A 20,871-nucleotide genomic window follows, 5' to 3' on the forward strand; every position below is an offset into this window, starting at 1 on the left:
ATCTGGGTAACATCTTCCCAGCAACTCCCTCAGCAGCCTGATGGAGCTGGGAAGCTTTCTGAAAACAGCAGTAAGACCATTTCACCTTGCTGTCCCCTCTGTGCCTTACACATGTTTTCTTGTGCTCCTCAAAAATCAGTAATGGTATTATTGGAACAATGCATGTGAGTCCTCAAATTTTGTCCTGCACTAATGAAATCCTGTCAGTCAGCAACAGAGCTTGTACATGGCTGAGATTACTGAAGATCTTGCCTGCAGGATTTTCCATGGCACAATGCAAGGGATAATCTGGTCTTGTGAATGTACAGTGAATAAACTGAGCTTTATTAAAGAAATCAATGCTTTCAGCCTAAATTATGCCTCCTGCCAGGCAGGTGACATCATTACTAGTCCAGGTTTTAGTATTCTGCTGAGCTGGCATCTGAAATAGAGCTCACATTTTGCTGGGCTCTTCAGAAGCTTCCATTCAAAACCTCAGAACTTGAATATAGTAACTTCAATGTTTTGCTGGGTTCTACAGTGCTGTTGCCTGATAACATCAACACTGGCAGCCTACACTGTACTTTACCTTGCTAAATGTATTTAGGATTAGATGCAAGCAGTTGTGTTTCTTTCATCTTTATGGGGTTTAAATAAACCTCACATCAGGCTGAAGCATTGTGTGCCAGATCATGAGAATGAATGGGAGCTCTCTGCAGAGTCCAGATCCATCTACTTGGGAGACCAGGAACACACTGGGTCCAGACCACTTTGCTGAGCTGAAGAAGGGTCTGAGAGCCTCTCAGTCAAATTGGACACCCAAGTAGCTATTTCTTATAATCACTAGGCAAATGAGGATTTTGTAATTAATTTTATCCTAGAACTAAAATTTCCTAGAAGTTAAATAGTTTATAGGTATGAATAACGATAAAGAAATCAATGAGAATTCAGCCTTCTCATACTGAATGTCCCTGAGATCTGGAGTTTGGATTTCAAGAGCTAATTAAAAAAAAAAAAATCACATCTTTGGAAACTCTTCAATTCCCTTTTGTATTTGCATCAATTTGTGCAAACTTCATTGATTTACCACTATTATTTTTACAATAGAGTAACTCTTGTATAGTTTCGCACTCTTGAGGTGCACAAACATTTAGATAAGGAAAAGCTAAACACCCGTTCCCTTCTAGGATAGGGCAAATCTGGGTAACTCTGGGCATGAATTAAATTTGCACTAACTGACACTGCATACAGCTCACTTGAAAATCGCTTTTACCAGGGTCAAGTTTTGGGGTTAGCCAGTGAGAAATCAAACAACATACCACAGGAACCACTGTGAGGTGGGTGAACTCAAAGGTTGGTTAAGGATAAGGTCTAATGCTAGCTTTAAACCATCTTTTCTAATAGGAAAATTAACTAAATTGTGCTCTTTCAAGAATGTAATTAAGGAAGCTTTATCAGTAGTAGCAGCATTTGGATAAAACTAGTTCTGACAAAAATGATGCCAGCATATGACTAAACCCGTTGCACAATACAATGTGGGCTATCTAGAATAAGCTTTCATAAAATAATCGTAAGGATTACCAGCAGAGCAAGCAGATTGACTCTGCTATAAGCAGGCATGTGGGACCAAGCTTACAAGATCAAACAAGGATAAAATAATCCCAGGTGAGTGGAAGGTATTTAGTGGATGTAAAAGGCCTGAGGACACCAATGTGTGACAAGTCTTTTAAGAAGTAACTAGGTCAGACGAGCCGATGATTTACTCAGCTCCCCAAAACACAGAAAAAAACTTTTACATATAATTTTGGCATAGTTAAAGCCTTGAGAATTTTGTTTTGAGGTGATGAAAGTGCTTTGGGTCAATTTTACAAGTGAAGGGAGAACTAGTTTTATGTAGAGCCTGTGGGCTTTCCCATGGCCAAGGAAGCAGAGGAAAACAGAGGCACACCTCCCTGCTCACAGAGCTGTTGAATCAGCAAGGGGAATGAATAGGAGCTGTTAATACACCTTAATGCTGTTTCTCAGAAATAAACTGTCCTAATTATAAACTGCTGAGCTCTAAATGGCAGAAGCCAGACGAAAAGCTGAGGAAGTGAGCTGGAAAGAGGAATTTACAGCAGTAACATGGGGAAGGATGGGGTTGTGTCAGAAGGATAGCAAGAAGGGTGAAGGGGGGAGTGGGGCTTATCAGTCAATGGGAGGGATGGTCAGGGTAACAGGGTGATGGAGTGCAGGACAGCCAGGAGGAATGTGACAGGGTTGGATGCAGGCTTTATCTTTAAAAAATTCTGAACCTTGCCCTCGGGAAAGACAGAGACAGAAAAAGAGATCTGCTGAGGAGATAGAATATGTATGCTAATACATATAAAGTATGTATTTACAGATAAGAAATATATTTGTAGATTATAAACACATATACACATATTTATAAAATATAGAAAATTGATAGAAACAGTCCTTATCAATAGAAATAAACTATGTGGTGAAAGTTTTCATTCTTGTTTTCGTTTGCCTTCATTAGAAGGTATTATTCCCCAGCATCACAGTAATATATTCCTTAATATTGTTCCTATAGTAACGGACTTACTGACATACTTATGTCTGTCCCTCACAGTTACACTGCTTCTGACAGACCAACTAATTATTAGACACAAGAAAATTAATTCTTGGATGTCAGACTGTCTTCTAGCTCACTTAGCAGTGCCTCACCATTGAAGTATGTTTTATTTCATACCAGCATGGCCCCTTAGTCACAGGGAGAATTTCCTTTCCTTGAGCATGGTCAGACCTTGTTAGAACTGCAATGCTAGTCTCTTCCCTTCAGGAACTCTGCTGTTTATTTTTGATAGTCTGTAGGAAATGTTATCAAAAGGGAAAATCTAATAGCTTTGGAGGCTACCTGAGGAGACATGGTAAATAACTTAGCATCATCACACATAGTTCCAGCAGAGCTGGGAGTGGGACAGGTTGGACAAGAGAGCACAGGCATTTCAGGCAATAAATGGAGTCAGCCTGCTCTGACTCATACGCCTCTTATTTGTCTGACTTTGAGAGATCCTTTCTCTTCATGTAACCTCCAAGCTGTGAAACAACAGTTGCTAATACTTCTGCTTTCCATTGTACTCCCTTCCCTCAAAGGATCGGTTTCTTAGTCTCACTCACAGTGAACACCACCTCGTTCTGCAGGAACTGATACTGGCTTTGCTTATGGAGCTGGGCTCTGAGATGTGCACAGATCATGCACAATCCGGTCATTCACAATTCACTGCAAGTGAAAAAAGAAAATCATAAATGGGAAGGAAAAAACCTCAGTAAGCTGTGGCTGCCAGCATGCAAGCTGCAGCAGACTAGAAGCACTTTTAACGGGAGAGGACAGCTAACCTTTCTCATTCACAGGCCTGATGTGGAGATCGTTTTTAATCTCACAGTACAGGATATTCAGCCCTACATACCGGCTGCAGGACAATGCGGGTTGCATGCCACTAACAGTCCCAGGGGACTGATTTCACGCCTGACCTGCAGACAGCCATTTCACTGTGCGGTGCTTGTGCTGGAGGTTTTGTATGGAGCTGCCTCTGGCCAGTTTGCCAGGCGTCATTTCTGAAGAAGTTGTTCCTGTGCTGAAACAGAGCAACCTGGCACCCATACATGTAATGAGTAGCTGATTTCGTATTTAGTTAATAAAGACGAGGAGATAAACCTGCATTTCCCTATAAACACAGGGAGCTTTGTGCATAATCCTGAACCAATCCAGCCAGCGCATGACAGCCCTGCGGACTTGGGAGATAGGGCCACTTTTAACAAGCAGCTGAAGCACTTGAGTTCTTTTTTACAGCATGAACTGGCTGGTGAGGACAGGCCTAATTGCTGGTCGTTCGTGAAAACTATTATTCCTAATCAGTCCAGCCTGCAGTGTGGTTCAGCAGGGAGCTGATTCCTCCCATGAGGCATCCACTGCTGCCCAGCCTCCTGTCTGACATCTAGAGATGTTTTTCTGAGCCCTGTACACCTTCCTTCCCCCATGCCCCCGGTGAGACACCTTCTTGGTGCCGGCACTGACCTCATGTGGATGGCGAAGAGGTTTAGGATTTCAAGAAAAATCATAAAAATGAGTAAAAACACAGATTGGAGCATAAGTCTGATGGTGAACTGCTGAGGGAACTGAGGGGTGTTTAGTCTGGAGAAGAGAAGGCTCAGAGGGGACCTTATCACTCTCTACAACTACCTGAAAGGAGATTGTAGTCAGGTGGGTGTCAGCCTCTACTCCCACGTAAGAGGCGACACGACAAGAGGAAATGGCCTCTAGCTGCACCAGGAGAGGTTTAGATTGGACATTAGGAACAATTTCTTCACAGAGAGGGTGCTCAGGCATTGGAACAGGCTGCTCAGGGGAGTGATAGAATCACTGTCCCTGAGAGTGTCCACAAACGGTGCAGACAAGGCCCTCAGTGACATGGGTTAGTGGTGGCCTTGGCAGTGCTGGCGTACAGGCTGGACTTGCGATCTTAAATGTCTTTACCAACCTGGTTGAATTCATGATTCTACCTGAGGCCACAGCTGGAGAGCCTCCTGCTGCCTTCCCGCCCGCCGGGGTGGCTGTCGCAGGATCACACAGCCTGTTCACCCTCTCGCTCCTGGGTCGGTGCTGCAGCGGCCGGGTCTGACTGCTGCAAGGACGCGCCCAGACCCCACGGTGACTATGTGCTATGTGAGCGCTACTGCCCGGCCGCCAACGCCACGGCCCGGGCTGGGACTGCGCGGCGGGGCTGGGCCGGGCCCGCCATGGCTCCGCCCCGGCTCTTTAACCGGCTGCGGGGCAGCGCCGGGCTGAGACGCGTCGAGACGAGCAGAACCGTGAGGTGAGAGCGGTGGGGGTGCGGGATGGGCGCGGTGGTCGCTGCGCTGTGGGGCCTGTCTCGCTCCACCGCACCCGTGAGGGTCTGCGGGGAGTTCTCCGGAGATGGGGTGTGAGAGGGGCAGGGGGAGGGTGCTGGGTCCGGGAAGGGCGCGGGAAGCGGGTTCGGCAGAGGGGTGTATGAGGGCCAACGCTGCGGGCGAGGGGAAGCGCACGGAGCGGTGGCTCCGCGGTGCTGTTTGGTCGGTGCGCTGAGCGGAGTTGTGACACGCTTGGCTTCCCCCGCGTCCCTGAACAAGCAATTCGGGATAACTGGATAGCTTGAAATTCCTCAGTGCCTGTCTTGGGGCTGGTTTAGGTTTCTTGTGTTTATGTTATAACAAATGGGTTGGAAAGGACTTTGCAGTCACTGTGGCTTGTCCCTGGCGTTTTGGAGAGAACGCTGAGTAGCGTGCTCCCCTCTTGATGGGTACAAGCTTAGTAAAAGTTGGGATACTCTTATTAGAGGACAGTACCAGCCAACAAACCTGCAGTCAGAAGTCGGGGTTGTTGGCACTGGTAGTGAGATCACCTCGGTGCCTAATTGCCGCTGCAGAGCTCCCTGGAGGCCTGCCTGAGGTAGCCAGCGGGTCCTGAGGGAGCGGGGAAGGCTTAATGCAGGGCTGGAAATGTCGATCTGCTGCCTGTGGAGCTCTGGAAGGAGACCTGGGCAGCAGAAATCCAGGGGGGTTCCAGTGGGTAGGAATACAGGCTTGTATGCTATTCTATGTGCAAAGCTGTTTCATCTTGGCCAGTTTCACCTTAGGTGCCTTCTGGGCACCACTGCCTCAGGTAGCACTTGCTGTTGGGTAATTGAAGAAATACTGCTGTTCTTCCCACACAAGCCATCATGGGATGATAAATGGAAATATCTTCTGTGGAAGAGGCGAAGGTGACCTGGAAGTATTGACTTCAGTCCCTTTGTGTTTTTCATTTAACGGATTCCCAGAGCCCTTATCAGAAGCTGACCAGAGTCCGTTAACAGTTGCCAGATCGTCTAATACTCCATCTCCTTTGGGAAGGAGGGGTGGAGCTGCACCCCGTGTTGCCCAGTATTCCATGGGAGATCTGGGGTAAAGCTGGAAGCCTGATCCAGTTCCTCAGCTCTAGTGTGCATGGCAACTAAATAAGTGTTTGCTAACAAAGTGATTAAAATAATTTAGGCTCATGTGAATGCACAAAAAAAGCATGAGCATGAGGATGGTGAGAGATTAAGACAGAAGCAGTTCTTGTACCAAATACCATTTATGTTTTGGAAGGCATACAAAGTGGAAAGGAATCTCTTCTTTTCCCCCCTTTTTTTCTTTTAGTTTTTTTCCAGCCTGTGCATTCATTTTTCCAAAGCTTTGTGCAGTCTATATTCCCTTTAAATAAGGACGCTCTTTGCCATGATTGATGTCAGCTGCTGTGTAGTAGCACAGCCAAGCACTTGAATACAAGAAATGGAATCTTAATTTTTAGACTCTACAGTTGTGCCAAGAATGACAAAGGCAAAGTGGGATATGTCATAAAATGTCATAAAACTACTTTTATGAGCTTGGTCAGAGTATTAGTGCTAAACCATGGAGCAGTAATGGTGCTAATCCTGTGGAAGTATTAAACAAAGGGATATCTTAGTAATTAGTGTCAGTGTGCAAATGGCACTGCTCAGCCACTCCAAGGAAGTTTCCTAAGCCTTTGCTTAGGAATGTACCTAAGATGCCCCAGTTCAGCTTAATAAACTAATCTTATTTTCTCACATGCCATTAATGGCCGTCTGCTTGTCTTGGACAAAGGTCTTGTAGCAGCTACTTGGCAGCATGTCTGACTTGGGAACCGTTCACCCTGCCCTGCATCCCTAAAGCTGCTGGTCAGGCTGTTGGGGCAGGAGGCTTGTTCTAGCAGCACCATCAATATGGGTTGCTTGATTCAGGCTTAGGGAAGATGTGATTCAGGCTCTGAGATGTGATTTGTGAGTCTATGCTACCCTTTCTGGGGAGCACGAATCCGCAGCCAGACCCCCTTCCTCTGCACTGAGGTCTCTCCCACACATTGGTGGAAGCCATGAGAGAAAGGGATCTTGAAGCAAAGTGCTCCTCTCTGCCTCCCTGTGTTGGCAGCTCTTCCAGTTCCAATCTGTTGGCCAGGTCATGGTGGTGCTTCCAGTTCCTCTCTGTTGGCTGGGGGAGAACTGGAGATTGGTAGTCCTCTGCTTCTGGCTCAGAGGGGTGAGTGGCAAAGCTGACTGAAGGGAGAAGGTTGTGGGCATGGTGTGGGGTCTCTTCTCACTGTTTGGCCAACAGAGGATTGCTTCTAAGGTTAACTGAAAGTGAGTTCTGCTGAGAGAAGTCAGAAGCTCACAAATTCCTTCCTTCCCTTCCTTCCCTTCCTCCCTGATAGCTGACCCATACCACAGTGTGGCTGGGGGGAATGCTGCTGCTGGTGGGATAGGGTGGCAGGAGGTTCCTCTGGGCTTCCAGTGGGCAAAGCCATGGTCCTCACTCAGAAACCCTGTTTGAAACATGGGTCAGTGAGGAGCATTGGGGGTGATGAGGCCTGAGCGGCTCTGCTGGGTTAGTCTCACTGAGACAATAAGCCTCTCTCTGGCTGCTGTTGGGCTCTGGACTTGTGAGAGGTGCTTCTCTGGTGGTGAACTGCAGGGCAGCAGACCCGTGTTGACGAGCAGGCACAAGTCAAGGGTGGTTCAGTGGTGCCTGAGAGATGTACCTTCAACAAACACTGCTGTATTAGCTTCTGGTGGTGGTGGTGGCGGCAGGAAGAGGAAGGCCCCTGAGAAGCTGAAGGTGGCTGGCAGTGCTCTGCTTTGGTGCTGTGACCTGGGGCATTAATAGAAGGAGCTCCCAGCTGAGCTGGGTGGGAACTGCTGGAGTGATGGCAGGAGTGCAGGAAAGCTGGGGAGGGGGCAGATTGGCCTGAGATGGGACCATTGCTGCTTCTGGCTTCATGTACGAGACTGTTCCCAACACTGCAGTTTGACATAATGGGTGATGGTGCCTGTCCCAGCCTCCTAGCCTTATGAGTGTCTATTACAAGTAATGTAGATGAGGGAGTTTTATTTTAAACAAGCTGTGGCTCCTTGAGTTTGGTTTGGTTCATATACGTGCCTGGTAAAAGTGCAGTTCATGTAATAGCAGTGGAGTCCCCAGGAAATGATGCCCCTTACACTTATTTGAAGTGTCTGCTTGATCTTGAAGGAGTTCAGAATGTCCCTGCAGCCCTAATAAGTGGTTTTCCGCTGAAGTGAACTTTGGCTTTTACCACATCCCAAATGATACGCCCTGCAGTAAAACAAAATGCCGTTGTTGGCACAATTGGTTTGCTTCCATCAGACAAGAGGCCCAGCATTAATGAAGCATGGAAACCGAAATTGTATCCAGCTGGGGGGGCGTTCGCACAAGGTACAGTAAAGCCCTTGTGCATGAAACTGTAATTTGTGCATATCCAATTTATGTAACTTCCAAAACCCCGGGCAGGGACAGGAGGACACGTCTCTTGAAGACTGTGTCTCTGTTTTTCTTGCTGTTAAGCAGCAGCCTCTGTTCCTCTTGCCAGTCCATCTGCTGTTACAAATAGCCGTAGAGAGCCTGCCTAAGCCTTTAAGCCTGGTCTGGGATCTCAAGGGCTGAGAAGTGGGTCTGACCACAAAAACTCCTCACACGGTGGAAGGTCATGTTTTCAAACAGCTGGTGAAATCGCAGGCGTTGTGCTCTGGTACACAGGCTTCACAGGCCTGGTCTGAAGGAGCCTGTAACCCCAGCTGTCCTTCCACTGGGGCAGTGGAGGGCACCGTGGCTAACAGAGCTCTCCCTTTCTCTCCCCTGCCAGGCACACAGAGCCACCATGCCGAACTGGGGAGGCGGCAACAAGTGCGGCGCCTGTGGCCGCACCGTCTACCACGCTGAGGAGGTGCAGTGCGATGGCAGGAGCTTCCACCGGTGCTGCTTCCTCTGCAGTAAGTACTGTCCTCTTCTGGGGGTCACTACAGCAAGGTGCTGCTCTGCAGGAGACATCCCAGGCTTAGCTGGCACCTGCGACACACAGGGGATGGCGTGGCCAGAGATGGCTTTGTCCATCATGTGTTGGATTTGATGCCTGCTTCCTGGGCTGGGCAGTACCAAAGGGAGAGTCTGTCTCCTGGACAGAGATTATCCTGTGTCCAGTGGGGGAGATGCACCTTCAAAAACAGAGCACATCGTGCTTTTCTCCTGTATGCCCCCTTCCCAGCCTTCTCCTTGGGAATGTAAGGGATCTAGGATAGAAACCTGGCATAAGTGTTGCTTAAGCAGAGGAGAAAGCCTCATGGCAGAGCTCTCTTTGCACTGATCTCAGCTCAGCTGGGCTTCTGGAGGTCCTGGGGCCGGCAGCAGCTGAGGGAACAGTTATCACAGCCCTGCCCTGAAGCCCCACACGGAGCAGGACACCAGCATGCTTGAGCACAGCCAGGCTGTCGATGCTTTAGCACAGCCAAAAGCCTAGACTTTATTGGCACAGGGGCCTGTGGTTTATTTCAGATGAAAGGAGTCCAGAGTGTTATTTTCCAGTCCAGCCAACACACCCAGTGAGGCACTGAAAATCACTCTCTCTGCTGAAAAGATCTCTGCTTAGATGGAGGGAACAAAGGGTCGCTGTGAATCCGAGGCTCCTGCTTGGCAAACAGACAGCCTGTCTGTCTGAATCAGAGAATTATACCTGTCTACAAACAGGACATACTGTTTTGTCCCACTTGCTGGTGTTTTAATACCTGTGGGCACAGCCAGGGTTTTAGCCCTCTTCACATAAGCTACAGTTACCACTGGCTCTCTCAACGTAGTTTGCTATAGTGTGCAGTCTAACACCAGCGCACTGTGCTGGCATGTGGGCCTCGGCACACCTACGCTCCTTAGCTCTACAGCAGTCACAAAAACAAGATTAGATGTCTCAGCTGCCTCATTTTCAGCCTTTTATGGGAGTTTCTATTAAAAGAAACCTGGAATTTAGAATCAGACAATGGCTCTAGTGTGTCTGAATATTTGCTTTTCCTTAGTGCGCAGTTCTGGTGGGGTTAAAGTCTGTAGGTTTAACAAACATGCATTAGTTGATTTACTTATTGGATATTAGCATCTTATAAAAAGAACTTTGGAGCTAATGAATGCCATAAGCAAAGGTCACCCTGTGTTTTGAAGACCTTAAGATTCTTTTTAAACAAAAAAATTCACAAGGCTTTTTCTCTTTCAATTTTTTTCTCCCCAAATTCTTTATCACGGGCATAATACTGTTGCAGACGGGAAGAGTGTGCCAGCTGGGATACAAAAGAAGGTTTAAGAAGGAAATAGTTCTGCCTTCTACCGTAACCTTGAGCAGAGAACTTGCATTGTGCTGAAGGACAATGTAGGAATGCCAGAAAAACACAGCCCCTCTGGTGACAGCTGTGAAATGGCCCCAGCTCTGCCACAAACCAGCACCGAGGCAGGGAAAACCTTGAAGGTTGTTTTCTTTCCCAGCCCCACCCTTGCCAGAAGGGCAGGACAGGGATTTTTCTGCACTGATAGACTCCTGCTTCAAGCTGTATGGCATCTGTCAAGGGAAACTGCTGACTGCACTATCTGGGTTTCTGAGCAGCCTCATTCATCAAACCATAGCAGGTTTCCAAGCTTTAAAAGTCATGGCCATGAAGAGGTGGGAGGGAATAGAGCCCTTTGTAGAGCTAAGCATAATTCACTCATTGAAACAGCAACCTGCTCCCTCTAATCTCTGGCAGTTCCAAGAATTGTGGACTAGGAAACCCATAATACCACTTCTCACTTGATTTTTGGCTTACGACATGTGCTGATGGAAATGGCCCCTTAAGGCTGTTTAACTTTCTGGCTTTTTCCTCCAGTGGTCTGTCGGAAAAACTTGGACAGCACAACTGTAGCGATTCATGATGCTGAAGTTTACTGCAAGTCTTGCTATGGAAAAAAGTATGGACCAAAAGGTTATGGATACGGCCAAGGGGCAGGAACACTGAACATGGACAGGGGAGAGAGACTAGGCATCAAGCCTGAGAGGTGAGTTGGAGAGGGTGTGATCCTTGTCTCCAGGACTGCTTTCAGAGGAGTCTTTCAGGCTGGACTTTGTTAAGGACCAGGGAATCATGGAATGGTTTGGGTTGGAAGGGACCTTTTAAAGCTCATCCAGTTCCAACCCCTCTGCCATGGGCAGGGACACCTTCTACTAGGCCAGGTTGCTCAAAGGCCCATCCAGCCTGACCTTGAACACTGCCAGGGATGGGGCAGCCACAGCTTCTCTGGGCAACCTGTGCCAGGGCCTCACCACCCTCACAGGGAAGAACTTCTTCCTAATATCCAATCTTAATCTACCCTTTTCCGGCTTAAAGCCATTCCCCCTTGTCCTGTCACTTCATGCCCTTGTAAAAAGTCCTTCTCCAGATTTCTTGTAACCCCTTTAGGCACTGGAAGCTGCTCTAAGGTCTCCCTGGAGCCTTCTCTTCTCCAGGCTGAACAACCCCAGCTCTCTCAGTCTGTCTTAATAGGAGAGGTGCTGCAGCCTTCTGACCACCTTTGTGGCCTTGAGACTGTGGGTCTCAAGTTGCTGTCCTGAATAAGCTGCAAATTCAAGTGTTCAACAGGTTGGTGCAGGGATGGTTTCAGAGCTGAGAATCTGGGGCTACAAGAAGAATGAATTTTTAACTGGCAAATGAAGAACCATTTGTGCTTAATTATAGCCAAACCCCCTATTAAATAGTAAACATTCCTAGTTTGATTAAGTCCTTGCTGTGAAGCAAAGCATGTGGAAAGAAGCTGAGGTATGCCTCACAGCTTGCTTTGTGCCAAGTTCCCACATTAGTGCTTGATGTTCACATGGTGTATGCTCTTCAGCCAGGCTCAATGACCAGTTCAGACTCCAGCTTATGATCAGTGGACAGGAATTTAACAGAGCTCTTTGTAGCATACTGTTCGAGGGATTCATGTCCTGATACAGAATTCAGCACTTCTAGAGAAGTGAAAAGGGGAAGGCTCCTCAGAAAACTAGCTTTTACAGCTTCTTTTTATCATTTGAAGTAGGACCTTTCTCTCTTTGTATTTGTTTTGTTGGAGTTTTTTTCCCTACTAAGTTGTCATTGTCCAGCCTTGCTGGTAACTTACTGCTCCAGTCCTGCAGAAGTATTGTGTGCTGGATGCTGCTCTGTTAGTGTTAAGAAGAGCAAGAGGTCATTTAGGACAAGAGTAAAGACCACAGCTGTCCACTTTCTTTCAGCACGCCCTCTCCTCACCGACCCACAACAAATCCAAACACTTCAAAGTTCGCCCAGAAGTTCGGAGGGGCAGAGAAGTGCTCCAGGTGTGGTGATTCTGTGTATGCAGCTGAGAAAGTAATAGGAGCTGGAAAGGTAAGGAACTGGTGTGCCGTTTGTACCTGCTGCATGGACTTTAAAGTGAGCCAGCCAGGTGTGTCATGTGGGTTCCAGGAGGGAAGCAACTGTGGGGCAGAGTTACCTTGGAATTGCATTTCTTAGTATTGGGAATAGTAATTGGAATTTGATCAACTTAATTGAACAAAAAGCACTTGAAACGCAGGGTGCTGAGTGCTCACCTTGGGGTTCAGAGCTGAAGCTTCACTATCATCTCGAGTCAGAGACATGAAGTTGATTACACGAGTGCTCTCTCACTGCAGGAGAGGGAACAGACAGGCTTGTGGTGCGCAGCTCCTGATGGAGGCTGAAGGGGATGTTCTCTGGAAATACCCTGTAAAACTGTGTGTCAGTCTGCCAGACTCACTAAAATGAGCCAAGATCTGTTCTGAACTGATTAGAGCAAGCCCAAACCTTCCAAAACACTGCCCAGAGTGGGATGCTCTGTGGAATGAGGGCCTTTGGGCCGCTTGGAGAAATGTAGATGCTCTTGTCTGCTGCTGGTGAACTGGTGTTTGTTACCCCAGTCATCTATAAGCAATACTGATGCAGGCACCTCCAGTTAATGCAGTTTTTACCAACTTTGGCATTCTTTGCATTTAAGATATCTTTTTTTTCTTGTTATTTTTCCCCTAGCCATGGCACAAAAACTGCTTCCGATGTGCCAAGTGTGGAAAAAGCCTAGAATCTACAACTCTAACTGAAAAAGAGGGAGAAATCTATTGTAAAGGTGAGGAAAGAAACAAATGCCATTTATTTGTGGTTCAAGGTAATGTGTTACAAGGATAGCTGCTCAATTTATTCCGGGTATAAGAAATTTTCATGTTCTTGTCAAGATAGAAGTGTTCTATAAGGCATAAGAATAGAGCTGATAAATGAAATATTACTGAAGCTGCTGATGCAGTTTACATCTGCATCAAGAAAACATTGCACACTGAGAAGTGCAAGAGCAGCCCCTGCCCTCTCCCTGAGTCAGGGAGCAGATCAGAGTAAGAAAACAAGCTAGCCAGCATCCTGCCATGCCTTCTTCAATGGCATTGTGGGTATAAACTTGATCCACACAGTGGTTTGATAACATCTGCCTTAACAGACAGCTGGGCACAGAACTGATGAGCTGCTTTCACAGAGCAGGTTGGGAGCGGCTGAGTTCAGTCGTGGCAGTTAAGCAGCTTGACAATGTTTTTAAGCATTGCTTCTGATGGGGATGTTCTGGTTACTGACGGGAAGCAGATGAGGTGCTTGTCCTATGCAGAGCTGTTGTTAATTACTGAGCCATAAGCTTCAGATACTCCACATCCCTCTTTCTCACAGGTTGCTATGCAAAGAACTTTGGCCCCAAGGGATTTGGGTACGGTCAGGGAGCGGGTGCCCTTGTTCACGCCCAGTGAGGAGGCATGGCTCAACACCCCTTATGGCTCTGCTGAGATCCTGCTACAAGAACCAAGAGTTTCCTAAATGTTACTAACTACTGTGAAACAGCTACTAGTTACTGTAGTGCTTGGACAGACATTCAGCAGATGATTATTAACTGTTTTTAAAAAGCACTGCTTTTTTCCTTGCTTTGTGTATCACACTGTAACACTTTTAATACTGAGTATCAATTTAATAAAGCTTTGCTTATTGATATATCCTAAAGCCAAGTGTCATCTTTCATGGTTGACAAAGCACGGGAGGGGAGTGTTGTTGGGGTATGTGAGGGATGCAGATATGATGTTACAGACTTGGTGCAGACCTTCACTGAAAGCTGGACGTATGTAATACTCGCTCTGTCCTTCAGGGGTGCATGGGCTTCACTATCATAGAATGATTTGGGTGAGAAGAGATCTTAAAGCACATCCAGTTCCAACCCTCCTGCCATGGACAGGGACACCTTCCACTAGATGAGGTTGCTGAAAGCCACATCTAACTGGGCTTTGATTGGTATTGAGGTGGTGTTGTGCACAGGATTTAGTGTGCAGGAGCATTCTAGCAAGACAGCTGCAGATTAATACCACACCTATGCAGCAGCTGACCAAGCTCTGGACTATCACACCAAACTCAGGTTTAAGAGCAGCTTTTCCCCTTTTCTTGATAGTACGAGGCCCTTTAGTTCCCTGAAGCTGGTGGAGGGTTTCACAGCCTCTTGAGGATCTGACAAAGCAGCTGCAGTGCAGTAAGAGAGCTGAGTAAAAGTCTGTTTTAAACACTTTGTAGAAAACATGACTTGAATGAAAGTTGATGGGCAAGGAGTAATAGCAATTAAACACATCAAATGGAGTAGATCAATGCTGTGTAAATACACCACATGTTTTTCACCATGCTGGATGAAAGCCATAATAATCGGAGACCTTGACTGCTAATGTAACTCTTTAGGAATTGCTGCTAATAAAGGTCTAGGATTAGGAAACAGTTTCCTTTGCGTTAGCTAGATCTTGAGTGGAAGGCTTATGGGAAGAGCTTGGTTAGAGCAGCCAAGGGCTAGAGCAGCTCCCAATACCAGTCTGAAGTTTCCAATGCTTTACCTGAAGCAGACCTCACCGGTGTGCTCAGCTTCCTCTACTAAGCTACTTTTGCAAAGCTAATGGCTTCCTCTTGCTTACAGTAGAGGCAAGTGACATATGGGCACTGATGCCTTCTGAAAGCACAAACCATGCCTCAGAGGAGAATGCCTGAGCTCTAGCAGGCAAAAGGCACTTGTAGGAGCATCTTTCCATCCCTTCCAGTGAAGGGCTTCACTAGAGGCCAACCCCATGTGGAGGGAAGTGTGAGTACAACCGACCTGGTAGTGTGGGGTGGAGAGGGAAGCTCAGTTACAGCTGTCATCCTGCACAACAGGAGTTAAAGAAGAGAGATTTGAAACTGTCGGGTTGGGGATTCAGGCCGATAGCTTTGGAAGAGAAAGAACCTTGACAGAGTCAATTTATGAAGATACATTCAAGACTGGAAATGTTGCAATAAAGTATTAAGCAAGTGTGTGAGCACAGTCTAAGGCAGAGCTTCAAGCAACATCCAGGATTGTAGTCTGAGGCAGTGCAAGCCAAAAACCTAATTAGAAAAATATGTACTAGTGAAAATAGCACACAAAGAGCATTTTGTACAGGTTACAAAGGAACAATATTGCTGTGAGGAAGAACAGACAGCCTTCTATAAATGCATGTACAGCTCACAGCGAGGGAGACTGCAACTGAAAAAGACAACCATAAGGCAGAAGCAGCACAGATTTCAGGTGGGAAAGACGCAGCAAGCAACAGCACAGCCCAGCAAACCTGGGCAGAAGCTTGGCCCTGCTACTCACACTGATGATTCAATACTTTTGCCCTTAAAAACCCAAAAACTTTTCTTCTTTGACAGCCCTACAGCTATGCAGGAAGGGTTGATGCCCTCTGACTCTTAACAGCCTGGACAAACACAGCTCTAACTTAAAAACCATATCCAGGCCCTAGCAGCCAAGGACATGGAAGACACTGATAGTATCCCCTTTCCATAGCCTTGTTACCTGATGGAAGTGCTTCCTCTTCTCAAGAAAAGCATTATATAAGGCTTGAGCAGCACTGTTCAATAAGCAGAAACCAAAATAATGCCCTTGACACCCTACTGAGTAGATGAGAGTGCTCCCCATTAGTTGATGTAGCTACTGTAGTGGATTTAAACCCACCACGCTAGCAGAGTTGGCAGGTGTGATTTACACTGACAAAACCAGGCATCTAAAACATTGCTTACCTATAAGAAGTGCTTTAGATTCTTCAGAAAATAAATTGTAGAAGTGATTTAAACTGCTGAAATATCAAGAGCTTTCCTTTCATTTCCTGGAAAGAGTCTGAGTGATAACTCATAACTCCATACAGCTCTACATCCCAACAATTTAACAACAAAAGAAGAAATTAAGGAAAAAGAAAATTTGCACTCATAAAAGACAATATACCTTGTCAAGAGAAATGAGAACCCTACACTGAAGCACTTTTCACTTGGTTATTGTCAACCTTCCAGCTGCAGCAAAACACCGATGAACAAAAGCTCAGCCCAGGCTGGAGCACTGCTTTGAGTAAGTCTCAGTTTGGAGCCCTAGTTCCATGAGAGATTGGTTCTCAAAAGCACTTAAATAATCTGGAGATCTTCAGTAGCATGTAGGATTGGAGGCAATGTGAATATGGCACAAAGTTCATGAGAGTCTGCAAATAACTTCAACCTGGGTCATTTCTACTGTTAAGGTGGATAAAAATCTAAGTGCAAGTGCTCACAAGTAGACACTGCTGTCATAGCAAACCCATCTAATTTTACTTAGAGGCAGCTTACGGGAGGTGCAAGGGAGTGAACTCTAATCAAGCTGTAATGAGGGTGCAGAGGGCAGGCTGCTTCCTAAACAAAACAAACCCAGCAACCAGCTTTCAAGCCGTCAGGAGCCCACCCATACTGCAAGAGCAGCAGCTGCTCTGAAGGAGAACTGCAGATTTCTGATGGAGAGCAGCAGAACAGAATGTCTTCTTTGACGTACCTTCCCTGATCTTTTCCAGACAAGTCAAAGAGTGGTCAGGTGTGCCCAGCCTCACCAGAACCATTGCTTCGGGAAGAGGAGGACAGCACCAACAATCCCCAATGCCAGTATTGAACCCAGGAGAAAACACTTTTCTATCCCAATTAGGTGTGCTCTTGAGTCCTAGCCTTAATACTTTAATGGCTATTGCTGGTTATAAATACACTGATTAAATTCCAGCTTGGATGGTTACTTTGTTTCTACTCAAAACCTAACCTTTAGCACAGAGCAGAAGAGTCAAGGCATTCCATCTCCTGCAAGTGCCACCCAGAAGCACACATCTTGGTCACAGCTCCTAGCCCTGTATCTATGTCTTGTTTACCCTTAGAATATCTCAACTGTTATTTATCCAATAGGCACATTTGGCCACCTGAAGTGCTCCCTAGAAGGAATTCTCCATTAAGAAACCTTACCTTGCCAGCCTGCTTTGCTCAAAAGAAAGGAGTATCTAACAAGTGAGTGGTAATTCTAATTGGTAGTGCAAAAGGTGTACTTGACCAAAACCCACTGTAGTAGTTCACAGGATTTCCCATCAGCACGGAATTGGGTGCATGCTATCTTTAAGACACCTGTAAAAGAAAGACCTTACTAAAATGAAATGCAAGACAGCAGCTGTTTTCTCATGGTATGGCTTCTGAAACTGGACACAGGCACCACTCCATGAAATCACATCCCCAGTCAAAGACAAACACTGCATCTAAGAGTCAATATTTATTTGATTAATAACTTACAAAATTTAACAGATTTAATTTATGTAAGGAGAGCTAATTTATTAAACATTTTACAGATTTTTTTTGTTCACAATGTAATACATCAAGATCTTGACAGTATTAAAATAATACTTGGCACAGTTATAAATAAAGAATATACAAAAAAATCCATAGCTTAAAATGTAGTGATGCTGTTTTACACATTAATTGGAAAAACAAAATAATATCTGGTGGACATCAAAGAATACAGAAACCTGCAAAGAAACAGCACATGTTTAGGGCCAAGACAAAATTCCCATTTATTCTACCTATGTCAGATTAAGTTGGTCTGATCTGCTGTTGGTCTGGATCAGCTTTGTTAGGTTTCAGAAGCAATGCAGTTTTGGTTCAACAGGTGAATTGTATGTTTGATAACTTGACAGGAAAATGCTGCATAGTTGGCTCCCCCCTGCTTGATTTTACGGTTTCACATCAAACCATTCAATGTTACTCAAGACAAATCACATTTTGCACTGGAAACTCCATACATCCTAAATCCAGATATGCAAGTTAATTTTCACAACTACCCACTACTGCTCAAATTCTGCAGGTCTCAACAGACTGTCACCAGAGAGCTATTAACAAGTAAATAGTGCAGAACTCACTACATACTACCAAAGATCACCTCTTCTTCTACAAACATTTGTGTGACACAAGTCATGGCAGTTAATGCTACTGGGCAACTAAAACCAGAGCTTGTATCGCGTACTGAACTGCTCTTCTGGTGCTAGGCGATAGTCAATAAAGTGGATGGAAGTCCTTCAAGTCAACCGACCCCTAACAGAAATGGGGGAATGAAAACTAAACCCAAACCTCTACTGAAGAAATACTGGTGATTAAAACAACATTGGAGAGTCTTCATGCTTTTTCTGAGTAGAAAAAAATGTGAATAACTGATGTCAACTGTTTTCACTGAAACAGAACGTGTCTTTGTTAGGACTGCAAGTTTTGTCTGACAAAACCAGCAACAGCTTCTTGCCACCCTACACCCACCCACCCCCCCCCCCCCTTAAAACTGTATCCAAGACAATGCTGATTTTTCCAGTATTAAACATTCAAGTACTCTAATGCTGCACTTCTGTAAATCCTGATATCTGGTACTTGCAAACTAAGTGTGTGTCTTGAGATCAATGAACAACTACAGAAAAAATGTTTACTTGCAAATACTGAACATCAACTATTTACAGTTTCACTGCTCCTCTTACTAAGGCAAGGGCTGGGAATACCACTAGACTGCTTTATTACCTGTAATCTGCATATTACAGAAAACGCTAATTTTGCCAAGCATCAAACATGCAGTGAATTTGCAGGGCATAATGCCTATTAACAGCAATATTGAACATCACTGAAAGCTCATTAGATATCATCCTACACTTTTTTGGTTGAATAAAATGAAAATGAGCAGCTTTAAATACACTAAACACACACTCACAGAGAGAAAACTATTTGATAAATTATTTATATACAGATACACATTCTTTACACTGGTCTCAGACATCTGCTTTCAGGTCCCTCCCCAAACTCCCCTCACAGGTTTCTCGAACCACTGGGTTGCTACAGCACTTAGAAGAGAACTAACCTGATTCTCAGTCTCTCTGTAAACAATAGTTAAGGAAGCAGTGAACAATTCACTATGAGTTTATGAAAACACCATAACAAAAATCAGTGCATCACATTCAAGAAAAGCCCCTTTGGAATGCAATTTCAGATCATTCCTTACCTTCCAAACATATCTGTAGCATGAGAACTTAAAAAAAAGAAATTAAGGGTGATTTCCATGTGCAAATACACCATCTTCTTCAGAACATTGTGTGACATTTTCTGTGTGCGTGTGCTATCATGGGGAACTTTGCTTTGTTAAAGTTTGGATTCCATTATTTCACATCCAAACAAAATCAGCATTACAGGCAACTTTGGGTTCTTCTTCTGCAGTTGCATCCAATTTAAAGCTGTCTTGTCTTTTTACAACTGAGATTCTTGCTTTCACATCTGTGGTTTCCCCCATGCAATGTCTCTTCCAACATGTCTCCAATTTCACTACACTGGTACTGTGTGAGGACCAAACCTAATATTAAAACATCGCTAGTTTGTAAGTTGCTTATACAGTTACTTCAAAGATAATGAATTTTTTCCACTTTTTTCCCGTACATTATATATTGTAATCTAGTTTTACATGTGTATCATGCATTTATGCAGGGCTTTAACTTTGACAGAAGAGCTTTCTTTATTTATTTCAGACTATACAGCCTCAGAACAGGGTTATTACAAGTATTCAATTGTATCAGTAACTGGTGGCAAAAAGCAGTCACCAAAAAATATGGGCAATGTATTCTTGTTTCAGCATTAACTGATGTGCCCAAATGCTATAACGTAACACATTACAGGGGATTCCCACCACATGATGTTGGTAACAGTATTGAAAAGCACATTTTTCAAGGTACATAATACTACCAAAAATCTGTATTAAAAATATCACATTACAGGAACTACAACATAGTGATCAGTGAACTCTGCATCATGAAATTTAGTTTTATGTTCTAGATTCTTGTTTCAGCGGAATTACTTGTATTGGGAAATATTTTTTCTGCTCAGCACAACGTAACTACTTATGTCAATGCTTCAATAATCTCATGCTCCATTGTGAAAGACCTTAAATAAAAAACCCAACAACAAATACTGTGAATATGCTGTTGTGAATAATTCTCATGTTAAGAACTGTTAAAATCCCTTTTTGATCTTCCTCCTCTTCCTTATCAGGTTTGGCAGTTTATTCTGTCCACTTTTGTTAATAAAATTCTGATGAAGAGAAGGTACCTTATGATTCATCATCAGCCCTACACATAGCATGCTACTCTTCAAGGGATGCAGATTCGAGAGAGAGAGAAAATTTTTCAGGCACCACTCAGATATGATATGCTCACAGGACAAAGGTGGTGCTACACTAGCTGGTAGCCTGATCCTGAAGTTTGGTCATATTCTATTGTATACTGCCTTGTCCAGTCCACGATAACAGGCCGGAAGAGACCACAGCATCTGAATTCAAAGAAGTCTATAATGTTCCTTATACATCCATGGCTAAAACCAGAACAAAACAAAAATGTTAGTAAGCAACATCATAGCTTATCCAAAACACGATGTTTTTTGTCTACCTACAAATTCAACTCTTCACCCTTTAAGTTCCTAACTATAGAAAACCAATTCTGTTATCAGTTATCTTAGTGCTTACTGATGAGCAAGTTCTGGAATAAGAAGTAGTTGCCAGACTTGCAAATGTTCGATCCCTGGACACAGCCAAGACACTAACTTGCTTCCACTATCTACCAAAACTGTATGGAGAAGTGTAACATGT

General features: G+C 44.9%; 2 protein-coding genes across 8 annotated transcripts in view; one reads left to right on the forward strand and one right to left on the reverse strand.

Moving 5' to 3' along the window:
- Nucleotides 1–8,713: 8,713 nt before the first annotated feature.
- Nucleotides 8,714–13,651, forward strand: CSRP2 (cysteine and glycine rich protein 2; the record flags this gene model as incomplete). 2 transcript variants are annotated; one of them, XM_080628021.1, is made up of 5 exons in its annotated part: nucleotides 8,714–8,825; nucleotides 10,731–10,899; nucleotides 12,110–12,242; nucleotides 12,900–12,993; nucleotides 13,575–13,651. In XM_080628021.1, 5 exons carry the CDS (start codon nucleotides 8,714–8,716, stop codon nucleotides 13,649–13,651), a joined length of 585 nt encoding a protein of 194 aa, XP_080484147.1. The 2 variants fall into 2 exon arrangements, with proteins under 2 accessions (XP_080484147.1, XP_080484148.1); XM_080628022.1 differs by having other exon boundaries at nucleotides 12,900–12,987.
- Nucleotides 13,652–17,260: 3,609 nt separating this feature from the next.
- The window catches only part of ZDHHC17 (zDHHC palmitoyltransferase 17), a 74,756-nt gene continuing 71,145 nt past the window's right edge, over nucleotides 17,261–20,871 (reverse strand). For 3 of the 6 annotated variants that reach the window (XM_080638878.1, XM_080638875.1, XM_080638874.1), the window contains one exon: nucleotides 18,549–20,597. In XM_080638878.1, the coding sequence (XP_080495004.1) occupies nucleotides 20,459–20,597 (139 nt within the window). In that variant the 3' untranslated portion in view covers nucleotides 18,549–20,458. Of the gene's footprint in view, nucleotides 17,343–17,495; nucleotides 17,738–18,548; nucleotides 20,598–20,871 lie in introns of those variants that run through there. The other 3 variants (XR_013958870.1, XM_080638877.1, XM_080638876.1) reach the window with 3 other exon arrangements.

This window comes from Psittacula echo (assembly GCF_963264785.1).
Source record: "Psittacula echo genome assembly, chromosome: 1".
Classification (NCBI taxonomy): domain Eukaryota; kingdom Metazoa; phylum Chordata; class Aves; order Psittaciformes; family Psittacidae; genus Psittacula; species Psittacula echo.